General features: G+C 50.9%; 1 protein-coding gene across 3 annotated transcripts in view; it reads right to left on the bottom strand.

Moving 5' to 3' along the window:
- Positions 1-4,372: 4,372 nt before the first annotated feature.
- Positions 4,373-16,808, bottom strand: part of TTLL1 (TTL family tubulin polyglutamylase complex subunit L1) — a 40,604-nt gene continuing 28,168 nt past the window's right edge. The window contains exons 10-11 of one of the 3 annotated variants that reach the window (XR_005652908.1): positions 13,368-14,374; positions 12,749-12,969 (exon numbers count right to left, since the gene is read on the bottom strand). Coding sequence is in view for 2 of the 3 variants with exons in the window: in XM_039863255.1 (XP_039719189.1) it covers positions 14,290-14,374 (85 nt within the window). In the remaining variant the exon portion in view is untranslated. Of the gene's footprint in view, positions 4,446-12,748; positions 14,375-16,808 lie in introns of those variants that run through there. The other 2 variants (XM_039863258.1, XM_039863255.1) reach the window with 2 other exon arrangements.

Raw genomic sequence — 16,808 nt, 5'->3', positions numbered from 1 at the left:
TGCCGCCAGCGCCGAGCGCACCGCCCCCGCCGCGCCCGCTGTGCTCGTCCCATTGGCTCCTGTGCGCCTGGCTCCGCCCCACGGCTCCTTCGGTGCCTCTGATTGGTCCAGGGGAGCGAGGGGTGGCACGCCCTTAGTGCTCAAAAGGGCTCTCCCTTGGGCGCCATTGGCGACTTCCCCTGTCAATCAAAGGGGGAGTGTGTACTTAACCAGCTGAGAGGACGGTGGTGACCCGGAGTGATTCAGGGTCTGTGGGCTGCGAGGTCTTGCATCTTTGCGAGCACCCCGGGGGTGGGTGGCACGGCAGGACAGCGCTGCACTTGACTGGGAGTTCGGAGAAGTCTTTCTAAAAGTTTCCTCTCCCTAGGGCACTCAGAGAAGCCCGTGCCATCTGGGCTTCCTCAGACGCATGCCACAAGAGTGTTTTCCACTGGAACAGACTCAGTTTAAGGAGGGCAGAGAGGTGTGTGTGTGGAGGGGGCGGTACACCCAAGGGAGGGCTTTGGATACTGATGCCAGGTAACTTGCTGGGGGGTAGCCCGGAATAAAGAGTAAACGGCAGAGCCAGGATTAGAATCCCGGGTCAGCCTGACCCCAGGCTTGTTTCACAGCACCACCTTGAAAATAATCATGAGGACGGTGTGACAAAATATGGGGAAATGCTTAAACAAAAATGTTAAAAGGAAAAAGCTGGATACAAAATGGTGGGGACTCTGAAACTGTGACTCCTGTGCCTGTGGGTCGAGGCTGGAAGAGAGTCCACAAGACAGCGTTTTTCCCTTCCTAAACCTTCTTAAAAATCATGCTGTGCCAGGACAAGCCACTGCCAAGAAGTCCCTGCCAGTCTCCTGGACTCGGCCCACAGGGACCACTCTGCCACCTAAAAACACCTCTGGAGCATAAACGCTGAACCCAGTCGTCAGCTGGGGGGCTGGCCCCCTAAGATCTGGGTGAGTCCCACCCACACTGCAATTCCAGAGTCCTTCCCCAAAGGTTCTGAACAGTGTCTGTCACCTCTGCCTTCACCTTCCTGCTCTTCCCCACATGCCCACTGGTCCTCAGCATCATTGTCACGTCCATTTACATGGTCACACCAACTGCAAGGCTAGCAGGAGGTTCCTGCAGACTGGGTGCCAGGGAGCCTTTGAGCCTGGTACTGCCTGGCAACACAACCCCTGAGCCCTTTTGGCCTCCTGGCTCAAGAGGTCACTACCTTGCCACATGACCCATGCAGCACTCCCTTCTTTTCCCTTCTTTCTTGGGGCAAAACCCAAATTCTTCTCGTTTTCTTACACACAGCCATTTTGACACCGTTGCTGAGCACTTTGGGTCTCATCTTCTGTCCCAGCTGCTGACCAGGGCATTTTTCCAAAGAGAGCTCCCCTTTGCCAGCTGCGAACCAACTTTGGTCCCCACAAACATTTCACAACGTTGCATCCAACCTCCTCCTTCAATCATATTCAAAGCAGCCTGGAGCCCAATCCTGCCTCCTCCCCTTCCCCACTGAGGGGCACTGAGCAAGTCACTGAAGCTCTGCACCCCTGTGTCCCAATCTGTGACACAGGGATGTTGACAGAGCCCTCCTCCCAGAGCAAAACAGGTAAAAGCGTGCAGAGTGACTTGGCGCGTAGGTGAGTGCTCAGTATCTGAGCAGTTAACATGTGGTCACACTTTGTCAACTGCTATTTTGCTCCCTCTTTCCCATAAAATGTGCCCATTATTTGGGTCTGGAACCAGTGCTGAGCAGGTTAGTCTTTTATTGGCCATTTCCTACTAAGCAGCCAGGAGAAACAGACAGCCCAGGTTAAGATATACTATCACACTGAACAAAACATCTTCAAAAAATAAAAATATCCAGATATAGTTGTATTGCTAGTAAAATAGTCTTATACAGTGATATACATGCTTCTTTCAATTAAAAAAAAAATCAAAGTCTGTTACAGACATTCATAAGATAATTAATTGCTATGTGCAGGGTGCGGAGGTGGGGTGGGGGAGAAGGTCAGGGAAGGATGGATCTGGGTCCTGCTCCGGCTCCTGGGAAGACCCTGCACGGACAGAGTCCAGAAGAGCCAGAGGAAAGGCCTCCCACTGAAGGACAGCAGTGATCCCAGCGGAGGACATTGAAAGCAGTGATATCTAAGTGAGCCAAGGCAGATGGAAATTATGAGAGCAAAGGCCCAGTGGCAAGTTATCCTGCTCTCCAAGGAGAGAGGAGGGTTCCGCTTGGCCGGCGCATGGCGGACGTGAGAAGTAAGGCGGAAAACGGTGGGGATGGCAGCTGGGCAGCGAGTAGCTGCGCGATGCTGGCGAGTTGCTTCGCCACTCCAGGTCTCACATTCTCTCACCTGGGAAATGGGGCTAATCACAGAATCTAGTGCTCAGGGAAAGTCGGAGGATTCTTGAGATCGCACCTGTAGTGCTCTTAGGAAATACTTGGCCCAGTCTGTGGTTGAGTGCGTCCAAGGATCTGTAAGCATTTTACAAAAGTGCTCTTAAAAAAAAAAAAATCCAAGAACGTGCTGTGCACCATATTTTGGAGACACCAAAGTATTAACTGTTGATCCCAGAGGAGTACATTTCTGCATATACCTCAGAATGAGGCTCTCCCTTGCCAAGTTGCTTAAAGATCTGAATTTCTTGTAAATGTGCCATTGATTCAGAGGCAATTACCCCAGGCTTTCTTGCTTGGTTCTATTTTGTTCCATCCTGGCCTGCGCACATCTTCTCATGTTAAATTGTACCAGTAAGAACACGGCTCTACTCACGGGTACCACGCTGTGCCATGTCCCACTCAAAGCCACTGGGCAAGACTTGTGGTCCCTGAGCCTCCTCCCACACAGGATATGGTCACATCATCTGGACAGCCATTTCCCAAAGCAGGCATCTCCAGGACACCCTACATTAGGATCACCCCATTTTCTACAAGTTCCTCAATTGGTTCTTATGCCTCACACATTTTGAAAGCATTGCTCTGGAGGGATACTTCTAACTTATACTAAGTGGAAAAGCTCATTTGGGGGGTTCAGGGTTACAATGTTGCCATTGGTATCAAAGTAAAATAAGTGTCGACAATGAAATTGATACATTAAAGTGACTGAAACTTTGAATGAAGATCTAAAGAAGCCCAGACTTTATGTGATACATTGTAAAGCATTTTCTGCCACATGGTAAAGATAGAAGCTCCCTCGGGAACTCCTTGCTTGAGTTCCCAAAATTCAGGGGGATGAGGAGGTCCTGGGATACAGATAGCGATTCCATTCTGAAAACAAAGTGTCATCTTACCCTTCTTTGTGGGCTCCTCAGATCAGACAAATTGAAAGTCATCTCATGATTGTAAAAGATTTTTTTGTTTTACGATGTTATCACATGCTACTATTTCTATGAATCCATATTTCCTTGATACAAATAAAATTAGCTATTGAAGCTAATTTTTTAAAAAAACCGCAACAGCCTCAAAATGTGAATTCATCAAAAAAGTCAATTTGCTTTTATTGGTTCACTCTATAACAAATAAATGTTAATAAACTTGAACTTATAAAAGAAGTCGTACACCAATACTTACATTATAAAATAAATGTATACCAATAAAATGCTGCTACTGATTACATGCAAGATGTCATGGAAAGTGTTACACAGTTAAAAACAACAGTTTAGAAACCATGATTGAAGACAATGGAGAGCCATCAAAGGCTGCTCTTGGACCCCAGACCAGCCGTCACCAAAGGTCCTGCTGACTAGGAGGGACCTCCGTCCCTGTGTGTGTCTGTGCTTACCTTGTTGAATCACTACCATCTGTGAAACGCTGGACAGGGGCTCTGCCTCAGGGGCATCCATACCTCGCCCGGGGCTGGGGGGAATCTCAGGATGGGTGGTCTTAGGCTCACCCCTCTCCCAGAGCCCAGGATTATATGTAGCTCAGTGTCACCATCACGGCTGCATTATAAGTAGCAGTGGAGAGATCAGACTTCCACAGACACCTCTACTCTCTGTTAAATATTGAATTGAGTCTCGGTCACTTCCTGGTATTAAAAGGAAGGAGGAGAGGCCTGAGTGACACAGGCCCAGTTTTATCTTGTGCTAACAAGGTTTTTTTTTTCACCCAGAAATTAGGAACGCCTAGGACTCAGTCAAAGGCTCAGAGGTTCCCTGTACTTTTTTTGCTGTTTTGGGTTTTGTTTTAATAGACTATCTCTTAGAGCAACTTTAGGTTTATGGCTTCAGAGTTTGCAAGTCACCCACATCTTGGCTTGGCCTCGATGTCCTTGTCTGGACAGGAAAATGATGTCTCACCCCTACTTGACAGGGGGGTCACTGAAGAATTAAATGCAGTAATGGATGAAAGCACTTTGCACAGTGCCTGGGCACACAGTGGGTGCTGGCGCCGTCAATGTTGGTGTTGGCTCACGCCATCGTGCACATGTTCGCCAGAGACACCTCCTGGTCTGTAAAGGAGAGAGTGAGCAGGTGACATGCCTGGCAGTGGACAAGCTCGCTCCCACTCCTGCTCCCTCTCCCACACTCCCTGCCCCGACAGGGTCAGAGCCAAAGGGTGCTCCTCTCCAGAGGCCGAGTTTCAGGGGAGGTGGACTTCCAGGTCAGGTTAGCGCCCGGCTCACTGGCGTTATCACCCACACAGGAATGTGGGTACCATCTCTCCATCTCACAGGCCGCCACACCCTACCACCTACTCCCACAGCCCTCCGCTCCTCCCAGGCCCCACTCCTGCCCCACTTCATCTCCTTGTCCCCGCTTTCTTCCAACCAAGTCTGAGACCCATCAGAACTCACTCTCCAATCCAAACAGCCCCACTGGGGGCAGAGGGTGGGGGAGGCCAGCTCCGTGTGAAGTTCAAGCAACGCCTCTGCCCGGTGGACCACCCATGGTCACCCACTTTCTCTTTTCTCTGGGTCTGGCCAGCAGATGAGAGATCCAAGCCAGAGGCTGCCAGGGTGAGTTCCGGATGATTTCGAATCATCTGAACTAGATGCACAGGAGTGCATGTGATGGAGGAATATCCCCTTTTTTCTTCAGATGCATGAATGATGAATAGTAGATCAGAATGAGTGGTCAACAGAACAGGCATAGGGGCGACACCTGGACATCGAAGTGCAGCATTGGGCAAGGAATGAGAAGAGTGGGAGGGACTGGCAGGAGGAGGCTGTGTGGGACATTTGGGACCACATGGCATCAAAGCCAGAAGACCTCCCCACCAAGGATGAGCAGGCGAGTCCTACCTTCTTTCTAAGGTGAGGAAGCAGAGGCCCAGGGAAGTCAGGGAAGTTGCCCAAAGTTTTCCAGCCACCAGGGCCAGAGAGCCCTCTCAAACGTGGGCCTCCTGGCTCCTTCCCCAGCATCCTTTCCCTACACCAACTTTATCTCTCCCCTAACAAAACGGACACATGATGTCAGGTACCGAGCTAGGCGTGAATGAAAAATACACATTTCCCACCTTCAAGTACTCGTTCTGGGTGGGGGGCGGGGCCAGAGAAGGCAGGCTGTGAGAAGGCTCAAGAGGGCCCCAAGCAGTGCGCTGGAGGGTCCTGAGAAAAGCAGAGTTTGAGCAGATCCTTGAAGATAAGCAGGACTTGGAAGGTCACTTCTGAGGGGTGGGTAATAGGAGCTGTGGGAGCGAAGGGCTGTAGGCCAGAGGTGGAGTACAAGCAGATTCCTGAAGGCCTTGAGCAAACAACTCTCCTTACAGTTTAAGAACAAGGTCAGGGGTAGCTGGCCAGGGATGAATCTAGCTCCCGGCCAAGTTCATGTTCTGGGTAGCCATCCTCTAGGCACCTGGGTCCTGGCAGCCCCTGCATGGCCTGGGGTTCTGGAGAGCAGGGCTAAGGCCCTCTCCCACTGTCCCTCCTATAGGCTCTGAACCCACCCTTCCTGTTGTGACAACTCTATTCTCTGTGCAACTGGTTCCAGCCTGTGGCTCTGGTTTCAGATTGCAGCACGTGCATTCATTGAAGCGGATGGGAGTATCATGTGGGCATCGGGAGAGCCCACAGCCTGCATGCCCGCCAAGCCTGGCCTGGGTTAATTACAGGTCACAGCGGTCTTGTTGTGTGCCCAGACAGCAGGCATTCAGAGCCAGGCCCTCCCTGGGACCAGGCCTGGGAGCGAGCCACCACTTGCTCATTCATATGGTTGGTCAGTCAGCCTTCACTGAGCACCTACTGGGACAGATCACGTGCTGGGCTTCTCCCAGCCCCCAGTAATCATAATGGCTATGGTTCAGTGACAAACCTTGCTCAAGGGGGTGAGGGGTAATGCCAGGGTCTGAACCAGCCATGTGTGCCCTAGCCTTTGTGAGCGCAAGGGCCCCCAGCCCACGTTAGGCCTGACCCCACAGCCACCCAACCCACAGCTCGAGAACTATCTGCTGACCACTTCCTCGATGTGTAAGCTCTTCGGCCAGCTCATCACAGCACCCTGCCTGATGGGAAACTCAGCGAACGCCTCTTGAGATCTTCCTGTGACTCAGGCCTCTGGAAAAAAAAAGGCAGGAATGACAGAGATGGATGCACACAGCCTCCAGAGGAGTGACACCTTCAGTGCTGTAAAGAAGCAGTGGATTTTTTCTAGAATAGTTTTAGGTTCACAGAAAAGTTGATCAGAAAGCACAGAGATATTATAAGTCAACTGTAATCAAAACATAAAAATTGTTTTTTACAAAAGTACAGAGTCCCCACTATAGTGTCCCATTATTTATATCCGTGTTACTGAGGTGCATTTGTTACAACTGATGAGCCGACATTAGTACATTGTTATTAACTGAAGTCCACAGTTTGCATGAGGCTCCATTCTGTTATACATGCTATGGATTCTGACCGATGCATAATGTCACATATGTACCATTACAGTATCGCACAGAATAGTTTCGCTGCTCTAAAAATCCTCTGTGCTCCACCTGTTCATCCTTCTCCCCCCGCCTCAGCCCTTGGCAATTACTGATATGTTTACTGTCTCTGTAGTTTTGCCTTTTCCAGAATATCATAGAGTTGGAATCGTATAGTACACGGCCTTTTCAGATTGGCTTCTTTCACTTAGTAACATATATTTGAGGTTCCACCATGTCTTTCTGTGGTTTGATAGCTCATTTCTTTTTATCTCTGATAATATTTCATTGCCTGAATGTACCACAGTTTATTTATCTATTCGGCCATCAAAGGACATCTTGGTGGCTTCTGAGTTTTGACAGTTATCAATAAAGCTGCTATAAACATTTGGTACATAAGTTTTTGGGTGGACATATGTTCTCAGCTCGCTTGGGTAAATACCAAGGAGTGATAGTTCCTGTTCAATGAGCAGCCGTTCCACATTTTCAGCTCCTCGTGTCAGAACTGTGAGAACAGCACACGCACCTATGAGAAATTTGAGTGAATATGTGTGGAGCTATATGAAAATGTTTGAGACCACCAGACCCTATTCAAGCTGGGGGAAGGGAGGATGATTTAGTGGGAGGAGGGAGGAAGGTAAAGAATAGGACACCAACTGACCTGCCGGGTACTGTCATCAAAACCTGAAATGTCAAGGGCAGGGAGAGGAATGTGGCAGGGGCTGTGTCAGAAGATGATTTGAAGCCTCGAGGACATGGTGTTTTAACTGGGTGGGCCTCGGGACTTCAGCAGGGGGTGGGGGAGGGGAAGAGCTTATGCCAGGTGGAAGGAACAGCATAAGCTGTGGTCCAGAGGCATGGATGACTGGGAAGGGGGATGCCTGGAGGTTCCACACACCTGCAAATGGGAAAGCCACTCCAAGCCAAGAGACGGGTGGGCTGGGTGCAGGTAGGGAGCTCATGCTCCAGATGCTTCCAGCTGAAGGGATTCCTGGGCCACTGTGGGTTAAAATTTCCTATTTGCCTTTCTGTTTCCTTTCTTTCTTGGGGCCTTTCTATTTGGGCTAATTTGCCTTGAGGCATGAGACACAGCACCTTCCCCATCGGAAGTGAGTGCCATGTCATCATGACACCCCCCCACACACCAGTTTTTATGGCTATGACTCAATCTTCACCCAGCCCAGGGCTCTGCCAGCCCCAAGCTCTCGCCCTCCCTTGGCATTTGCCAATGTTCTGGCATTTGCCAATGTTCTGGCCCCACCAGCTGGTCTGCCCTTCTCTGTAAGCCAGCAGGCAGGACCTGGGGACAGCCTGCCCAGGGGACAGTGGGAGTGGAGGAGGTGGGACCTGCCAACACAGATATGTGATCATCACTGCTAAGAGTAGCAAGAGAGCAACCAGGGCTGATGGGGCCCCAAGTGTGCAAGCTCAGCCTCTGCTTCTGCTCACCTGGCTGGTGGGGATGACTGTCACCCTCATGTCACCATGCATACTCAGGAGACAAGGAAACACACTCAGAGAGGTGAAGAGCCAACGGAAATCACACAGCCAGTGAGTGGGCAGGGTTTCCCCCAAGGACTAGGCTTCTGGAGCTGGGCTCTTAAGTCAGAGGTTTATCGAGCACATACTGTACACTAGATGCTGTTCTGGGTGCTGGGGACACCACAGTGAACAAGCTGAGTCCCTGCCCTCAGCGGGCAGACCTCCTGTGGGGGAGAGGGATACTAAAGGAATCAGCAAGTGAACAGAAAATTCTCTCAGGAGCTTGAACCAGCCTATCGCTGTGGTGGCCCTCAGGCTGCTCACTGCTCTTTCCTCCCCATGCCTTGAAATGGCTCTTCCCCTTCTCCAGAAGCACCAGATGACAATTCTAGTCACACCCGAACACTGGGGCAGTGCAGCACATGCCTTCAATTCCTAGAAGCTCACAGGTGGAAAGCCACTTACGAGTCACCTATTCCACCCTTCTTCCTGATACATCCTCTCGGCCACACCCCTGGGAGTGGTATCCCTGTGACGGGAGGCTCACTACCACAAAATAAGAGCCATTCGGACGCTTAGAGAACATTAACAGAAAGGCCCTCCTTAAACCGAACCAATACGGGCCTCCTCATTTTTTCTGTCACTGTCTCTGGTTCTAGCCTCTGAAACAACCCCGTTTACCTGTTATTGTTCTTCATCCTTCAAATACATGGTCACTCCTAAATCTTCTCTCCTTGAGACTAAATTTCTTCAGATTTTTTTCCACCATTCCTCACACACCATGTGGTCTCGCTGTGGCTTGTCAACGGTCCCGAATGTCTGCCACACTAACACTGTCCAGTAATGCTTCACCAAGTGACCATCGAAGGACCCCGGGGGAGCAGGACAGGATGTCACCCCGACCTTAAATTCTTCCTAATCTCAGCCTGGGGATAAATGGCAAAGACCTGGGCAGGCAGCAGGAGTCACGCAGGTCGGGGGCAAGGACCACCACAAATAAGTAGACGCCTTAAATATCTTCAGTCAGTCATTCAATGGTCAATCATCTAGTGCCTGCTATATGCCGAACCAGTGCCATGCAGATGCTGTGGTGGCCCTTGTGGAACTCATGGCTTTGTGGGGGGAAAAGTAAAAAAAAAAAAAAGCAAGTAAATGCCTGACTAAGATCATTTCAGATAGTGAGCAATGCTTTGAAGGAAAAACAAACAAACAAACAAACAAACAAACAAAAAACAGAAGAAGGTTCTAAGAGACCAGGCCCCACAAAGATTGAGGGAAAGAGAATTTCAGGTAAAGGAGCCCGACAGTGCAAAGGCCCCAGACAGGGAGGAGCACGGCATACTCCAAGCCCACTATGGCTCCAGCAAAACAAGCCAGGGAAGAGAGAGAGTGTGGCGGGAGATGAGGCTGGAGAGGGGCAAGGAGCTTCAGCTTTTTCTGAGTTTCGGGGTAAGTTCCTCTGGAGGGGGTCAGACTTCAGATATGACCTGACTTGTGCTTTCAAATTGAAGAGAAAAGAGAGACCAGTAGAGACAAGAGCTATCAGGAGGGGCTTCCTGGAAAAGTCATTGAACCCTTCCACCATAGAATTAGAGAAAAGTCATAATCTCCTACGAGCGGTGGAAAATTCACCGCTTTAAAACGGTGTCTCCAAGAAGATGTGGGAATAAGCACATGAAAAGATGCTCGACATGCTTAGTCATCAGGGAGATGCAAATCAAAGCCACAACAAGATGCTACTTCACATCCACAAGGATGGCTATAATTAAAAAGACATAACAAGTGTGGGCAAGGTCGTAGAGAAATTCCCACTGCTGATGGGAATGTAAAACGGTGTAGTTGCTTTGGAAAATAGTTTAGCAGTTTCTAAAAAAGTTAAACATAGATTTACTTAAAACCAAGCAATTCCACTCCTGGATATCTATTCAAGAGAAATGAAAACATTTATTCACGCAAAGACTTGTACACAAATACTCATAGCAACATTACTCACAATGGCTAACGAGTAAAAACAATTCAAATTTCATCAACCGGCAATGGGTAAATGAAATGCAGTGTATCTATCCATACGATAGAATACTGTTTGGTAATATAAAGAAATAAAATGCTGATACATGCTGCAACACGCATGGACCTCAAAAATATTATCTAAGTTAAAGAAGCTGGATGCAAAAAGCCCACATATTATAGGATTCCATTTATACAAAATGTCCAAAAACGACAAATCTATAGAAACAGAAAGTAGATAGTGGTTGCCAGGGCCTGATAATGGGAATGGGGAGTCATTGCAAATGGGCACGAGGGAACTCCTTGGGGTGACAGAAATGTTCTACAAGTAGATTGCAGTGATGGCTGCACAGCCCTGTAATTGTGCTAAAAAATCATTGAATTGTACACTTGGATGGTCCCCCCCGAGCGAATCACGTTGCTTCGTTAATCTGAGCATCAGTGCAGACACAACTCTGAGGTTCGCCTCTCCCGCAAGCTGCCCACCTCCACCCAGCCAGCCACGCTCAGCTCCCTCCAGGCACTTACTTCTGGCCCCTACTAGGGGCCACTTCAGGTCCTGCCCTTCAGATGACAGCATTTCTCACCATCCTTTCGCTTTCCTCTCCCCTCTAGACTGAATTCTGAGAAGCGAGGACTTGCTTATCTTATTTGCTGTGTGCCCCGGCACCCGGGGTGGGTCAAATAGCTCCTTCAGTACTAGGTGATTTACTGAAATGGCAGGGAATTCTGCCGCCTGGGGAAAGGCTTCTGCATGGGGCACAGGTGTATGAAGAAGAGTTTGCCATCCAGTCAGCTTTGCTACAGAATTATTTTAAGTCTTACTCAGAAAGTTCTGATTTCGTTTTAACACGTGCAAGTTTCAGGAACTGAAGCACGCCAGTGACTTTCTCACTATTTGGTCATTCCATCGAAGTGGTACAATTTCATGACCCTGTGGTAATAGGACCTCATTAGACAGTTCCTGGAAAGTACTTTAGTTGAGGCAACTTTGCCAAATTTAATTTTACTTTCAAGGCTCAAACCCCTTTCGCAATACACCCCCTGCTGGGCAACTGAAATGGCTCCTGGCTCTGAAGCTCTCCCCTCCCAGGTGTGAGAAGCTCTCCCCCACCCCCGCCCCCACCTGCTCCTCATTGTCCCCTCAGAAAGCTCAAAGCGTGGCTCTTCACGGCTGTGCTTCCTGCCAGCCTCTCCCCACCTTGATCATCCTCTGACCAGCCCCCAGAGTCACACCTCTAACCCCCATCTCGTCACTCTACTCCTCAAAAACATTCAATGGCTCCCTAGCGCCTATGGAATTCGTCCAAATTCTTTTAGACTGGTATCTAAGATCCTTCATAATGTGGCCTGGAACCATCTTTCTGAAATGGCCCTCCACTATTCCTCTGCCTTCCCTGCAGTTTATCCTCATTCTTTTTTTAAAAAATTATTTTATTTAATTATTTTTTTAATAATTATTATTTATGCCTACAGCACCTGGTCTTCCTAGGTGGTCTCCCATCCAAGTACTAACCAAGCCCGACCCTGCTTAGCTTCCGAGATCAGACATCAGGCTTGTTCAGGTGGCATGGCATAGACCATGGACCACGGCACCACTGGGGCGCGAACCCAGGACCTTCTGCATGTAAAGCAGACGTGCGGACCGCTACACTATGGAACCGCGTCTGACCTTCATTCTTTAAGACACAAGCCGAAGAAGCCGCGCCAGGTCGCCCGGCTGCCCGGAGCATGACTGTTGGAGCAGACATTGCTCTTGCCACTTCTCTAGCCCTGAGCCTATGCTCTCTCACTGCTGCAAATGCCTGGTCCTTACAAGAAACAGTTTATCTACCTCGTTGAGGGCAGGCAACCAGGTCTTAAAACAAAAGTGACCGCAAACATTGTAATACTGGTTTGGCACTTCAGCAATCATCTTCCCTTTCCCATAATGCCTATGTGAAGCGGACAGGGCACAGGTTATAATCACCTGGCGGATGAGGAAACGAAGCTCAGAAAGGCTAAGTGACCAACCTGCTCACAGTCACAAAGCAACCAAGCGGGGGGGATAGATCTTCTGGATCTTCTGACACCCAGTTCTGTCCTTGTTCCATTACCCGCTGCGGTCACCCTTCTGCACTTCCCATTTCCCAGACCTTATCTATGGCTAGCGGCTGCCAATATTAATCGATTTTAAGGTCTCCCATTTCAATCCCTGGGTAAGGTCCAGCTGCCACTGCGACCCGGTATTTCTCTGCTAACACAGCCTCCACCCCTGCCTGTCTTACGGGAGGCTGCACCCACACTGGAAAGAGCCAGGTACGAAGTCACAGGCCCTGGATCCCAGTGCAGCCTCTGCCTTTCAATAGCTGTGTGACCTTGGGGAGCCCCCACCCCGACCGTGTGAAGGACTGGGCACCATCACATAGTTCCCAAATTAGGTGCTGGTAATTTCTTTTTTTTTATTGAGTAGGCCCTTAAGGCTTTGTGGGAAATGTAACTTGTAAAAACGTTAAATAGCTACACCTTTGCCCCCAGCAGCGCCCAGGCCTGCCTGGTCCTTCCCCAACTTCAAAGCGAAGGTGGGGCATTGTCCCTGTGCAGGGACAGCCAACGCCCAGGGCCAGCTTCCACCGCCGTTATTTGCTCCCCACTCACAGCACCTGCAGCACCAACCGGAGGAGGAAAAAAACGCGTTTACCTGTAATCCAAGATTAAACCGGACCCCTGCCCACCTCGGGGAAGAAATCAGTCTTTAAACTTCGCCATGTCTAACTAGTGAAAGTTCCCATGCTAAATCCTTAAAGATTGTCATTCTCAAGTTCTCCCTGCAAAGACGGCCAGGAGCACCCCGGTGGGCGAACGGGTGGGTGGCTTGCTGTCTGGGAGAACGTCCCCTGGGAGCCACGGGCAGCGGGTGAGAGGGCGTCAGGGAGGACTCGCTAAGGGGTGCTGGGGCGTGCGGGCTGATGCGGGAGGCCCGAGGAGGCGGGGCTTCGCTCTGGATTGGCCGTTCTCGGGGAAGGGGAGGGGGCGTCTACCATCAGGTGTCTTCACAAACCTCATCTGCCCCGGAAGGCCGCCGCCAGCGAGGCCACAGCTGCGGTGGGCGAGGCAGCAGGCACACGTGTAGCTGGGACCGAGGAGGCTTGGTCATCTTTGTGGCTTGGACGATGCCCACGTGCGGTCCGTGTTCACCTCCCACAGGACAGCATCGAGCTGCGCGGGCCAGGCCCGCTGCGGGCCCTCAGGGCTGCTCGCTCCTCCTGGGGGACAATGTCAGAGGACAGAAGGCCACCACTCGTGGTCTCTCCGGCTAGAACAGTCCCTAGTGCCTCTGTGGACCCCTTCTAAGATGTCTTTGCTTCACCCCTCGCCACTTGATGACTGTCTGGGGGCTACCCCAGGTTGGCAGAACCTCAGGCCTGGGGATAGAGAGTGGATGGGGTGACCACAGCCCCCCTGCTCTGTGGGTGGGTAGGTGGGAGGCACGCTTGGAACTCCGAGCCAGTCCAGAGCACTGTTCCAGCCGGAATGGGCATCGTGTCCCAAGGGAGAGCTGAGATGGCCAGGCAAAGGCCGAAGGGACAGGCAGCAAGCGTTTGTTGGAGATCAGAAACGAACAGCTATTCGGGAAGCACCGATTGAGGCAGAAACCCAAGCAGTGTTCCAATTAGGAGACAAAGGCGAGAGGTGTTCATGAGAAAGGGACGGGGACACCACATCCCCGGAAGGAGGGCATTTCCATTAGTGCAATAAGCTACCGTAGTGACACTCATTCTAAAGAATGCGTTTAACTTTCAGTCCAGTGGCCACCAGGCTGGTAGTCATGTCTGCTTTCTTGTTATCTTTGCAAACAGTTCTTTAGGCTCAGTCCAAAGGTTATTCTGCCCTGTTTTAACATTCCAGAGGTTTGAGGCATGAGACGTGCAAGGCAGTTCCTCTGCGGTGGCAGCTCAGGCTCCGTGTTACGATGGCTTCGCTTATATTGTTTTCACACTGTCATTTGGGCAAGGGAGTCGTTCACAATCTACATCAGCAATTATATTTATGCATAGCATCACGTTACTAAAACAAAACAAAACAAAACAGAAAATGCTGGCTTTCTCTGAAGCATCTAAATTGCTAGGATGCTTAGGTGAGAGAGGAACTAAAGGACAAAGGACACTCAGTCGGGCAGTGGTAGCCTGGGACCTGGGAAGAGAGAAGGCACAAAATGTGACACTTCTCCAAGGGCACGCCAGCTCTGCGACACCCCCGCCCCTAACCGCAGCCCTTGCGGCTTCATCTTGAGGCTGGGCAGGGCTGAAGCCTGGGGCAGTGGAGGCAAACTGAGTACAAGGTGTGTCACCTGTCACCAGTGAGCCACCTGGTCAAAGACCAAGTCCCTGGAGCTCTCTCCCCTTTAGCACTCATGAGTCTCCTGGGGCTGCTGTAACAAATTATCAGGGTGGGGTGGGGGGCGGCGCTTAAAACAACAGATATTGATTCTTTCAGTTTTGGAGGCCAGAGCCTAAAACCAAGGTACCCTCAGGCTCGGTTCCTTCTGAGGGAGAACTGGTTCCGGCCTGAGTCCCAGCTTCTGGTGTGGCCTGCACTGCCTGGCTCCCTCAGCTTCCGCAGCTGGGGGCAGCCTCTCTCCAACTGGTCTTCAAGTGGCCTTGTCTGATTGTCCCTGCCCTCTCCAATTCTGATAAGAACACTAGTCATTAGATTTAGGGCTGTTGTGTAAGCCTGACATTGTGTTGTGTTTTGTTTTTTCCTTTGTTGTAATGCAAGTGCCTGACTCAAGCTCTGATGGTGAGATATCCCTGTCAGAGAATCACCCACTGGCTATCTTGAATAAATACTTTTCCAGCCAGGAGACTGGACAAAGAGCCAGGTCTCTGCACCCCACTGAGCTTCCTTTGTTTAGAGATCTTGGTTGATTTCAATAACAGACCATGACCATTGGGCAACCTGCTCCTAGGTTTTACATTTGCCGGTAAAGAGTGAGCCCCCGCAAAACCCTAGGCCCCCATCCCCCACCCCAATAAAAGCGGCGGCATGCAGCCCATACATGCCCCTACCCCCCTCTGCTGTGTGGCCCTGAAGGTCATTGCTGAAGGGCATCTTGCAATCACAGTAAGAACCACAAGGGCTGGTCCGGCCATAACACCAGTTGTTGAGACCAAGACAAAACAAAGGCCCTCTGAGATGACCTCATCTTGAGTTCCTGAACTAATTACCCCTGCAAAGACCCAATTTCCAAATAAGGTCGCATTCTGAGGGCCAGGGTCTAAGGTCATTGATGTCCCTCAAAGTTGAGGTTTTGAGGGTGATGCTCCTGCAGAGGTAGAGCCAGCCCCAGGTTCAAAGCCCTGGCTGGCAGTGGAGGCCACTCAAAGGAAGTTGCTGCTGCCATCCACAAGGCCACCACCTTGGCCAAGCTTCCAACATCCCAGTGTAGAAGGTCACCAGGAACAAAGCCAGCAAGCCCCCAACTGGCCCCTGCCACCACGGCTGTGTGTAGTGCACAGGTCCCCCTGCCCAAGAACCTGCTGCTGCTATTGCAGGCGGCGAGGCCTGCCACACCTGGGCCACGGCTGCACAGCACCGTTCCATTCCACAGCTCTGACTCCTTCCTGGACGGAGACTTTGCTCAGGAATTCGCTGTCTCGTTATGACCCACCTGAGGGGCCAGGAAGAGAACCCGGACTTCGGATGGGGCTACCGCGCATCATTTTTGTATAAGAAAAATCAAAGGAGTTAAACTTGAAAAAGAAAAATAATTGGATAAGCGGCAGGCAAGGGAAGCCCGTGGCTCCCTGCAAGGGACACTGCAGTCCCCCAGGCTCATGCCTGCTAAGGGAGCACCACGGCCGTGGGAGCAGTGAGCACGAAACGGCGCTCTGGACCATCCCAGGCACAGAAGCCCCGGAATGCTATTTTTAACTTAAAAACATGTGAGATACAATATGGTTCAGGCCGGGGCAAATCAGAAAAGACAAAAAATACCTCATCTTCCTAAATGAGAAACAGGAAACAAAATTGGATACTGCTCCTGCTTCCTCACAAAGTGTCCTGAGATGCCCCGAGGGCACTCCGCTTGGACCAGCTCGCATTAAATGACACAGTGGACACCCTGTGGGTCCCTGGTCACTGAGCAGCACCAGGCACTGAGCCCAGAGGTGAGCTGGACAGGCCTCTGCGGCAGGCCCTCTCCTGCCTCCCTGGACCGTGGGAGGCTCTTGGCCTGATGGGAGAGACCAAGGGCCAGGCGGCTCAGAGGAAACACCACCCCTGGCTTCCTGGGAGAGAGAGCAGAGCTGGAAATGGGGCCTGGATGGAGGGAGGAATTTGTCAGCCTCCTAAGGGATGCTGATGCAGGTGAGTTTGGGGCAGGTGGCGACGGTGTGTGCAGAGGGCCTCCACGGACAGGAGGCTTTGTGGACTGCGATAAAGAACCACTGCACGTCAGGAAGAGGTGGCCGCAAGTCAGAAGACCCCGCTGGCTGGAGTG

Source organism: Pteropus medius, unplaced genomic scaffold (assembly GCF_902729225.1).
Source record: "Pteropus medius unplaced genomic scaffold, Ma_sr-lr_union100, whole genome shotgun sequence".
NCBI lineage: Eukaryota > Metazoa > Chordata > Mammalia > Chiroptera > Pteropodidae > Pteropus > Pteropus medius.
This window is presented reverse-complemented; position numbering and strand designations above follow the sequence as displayed.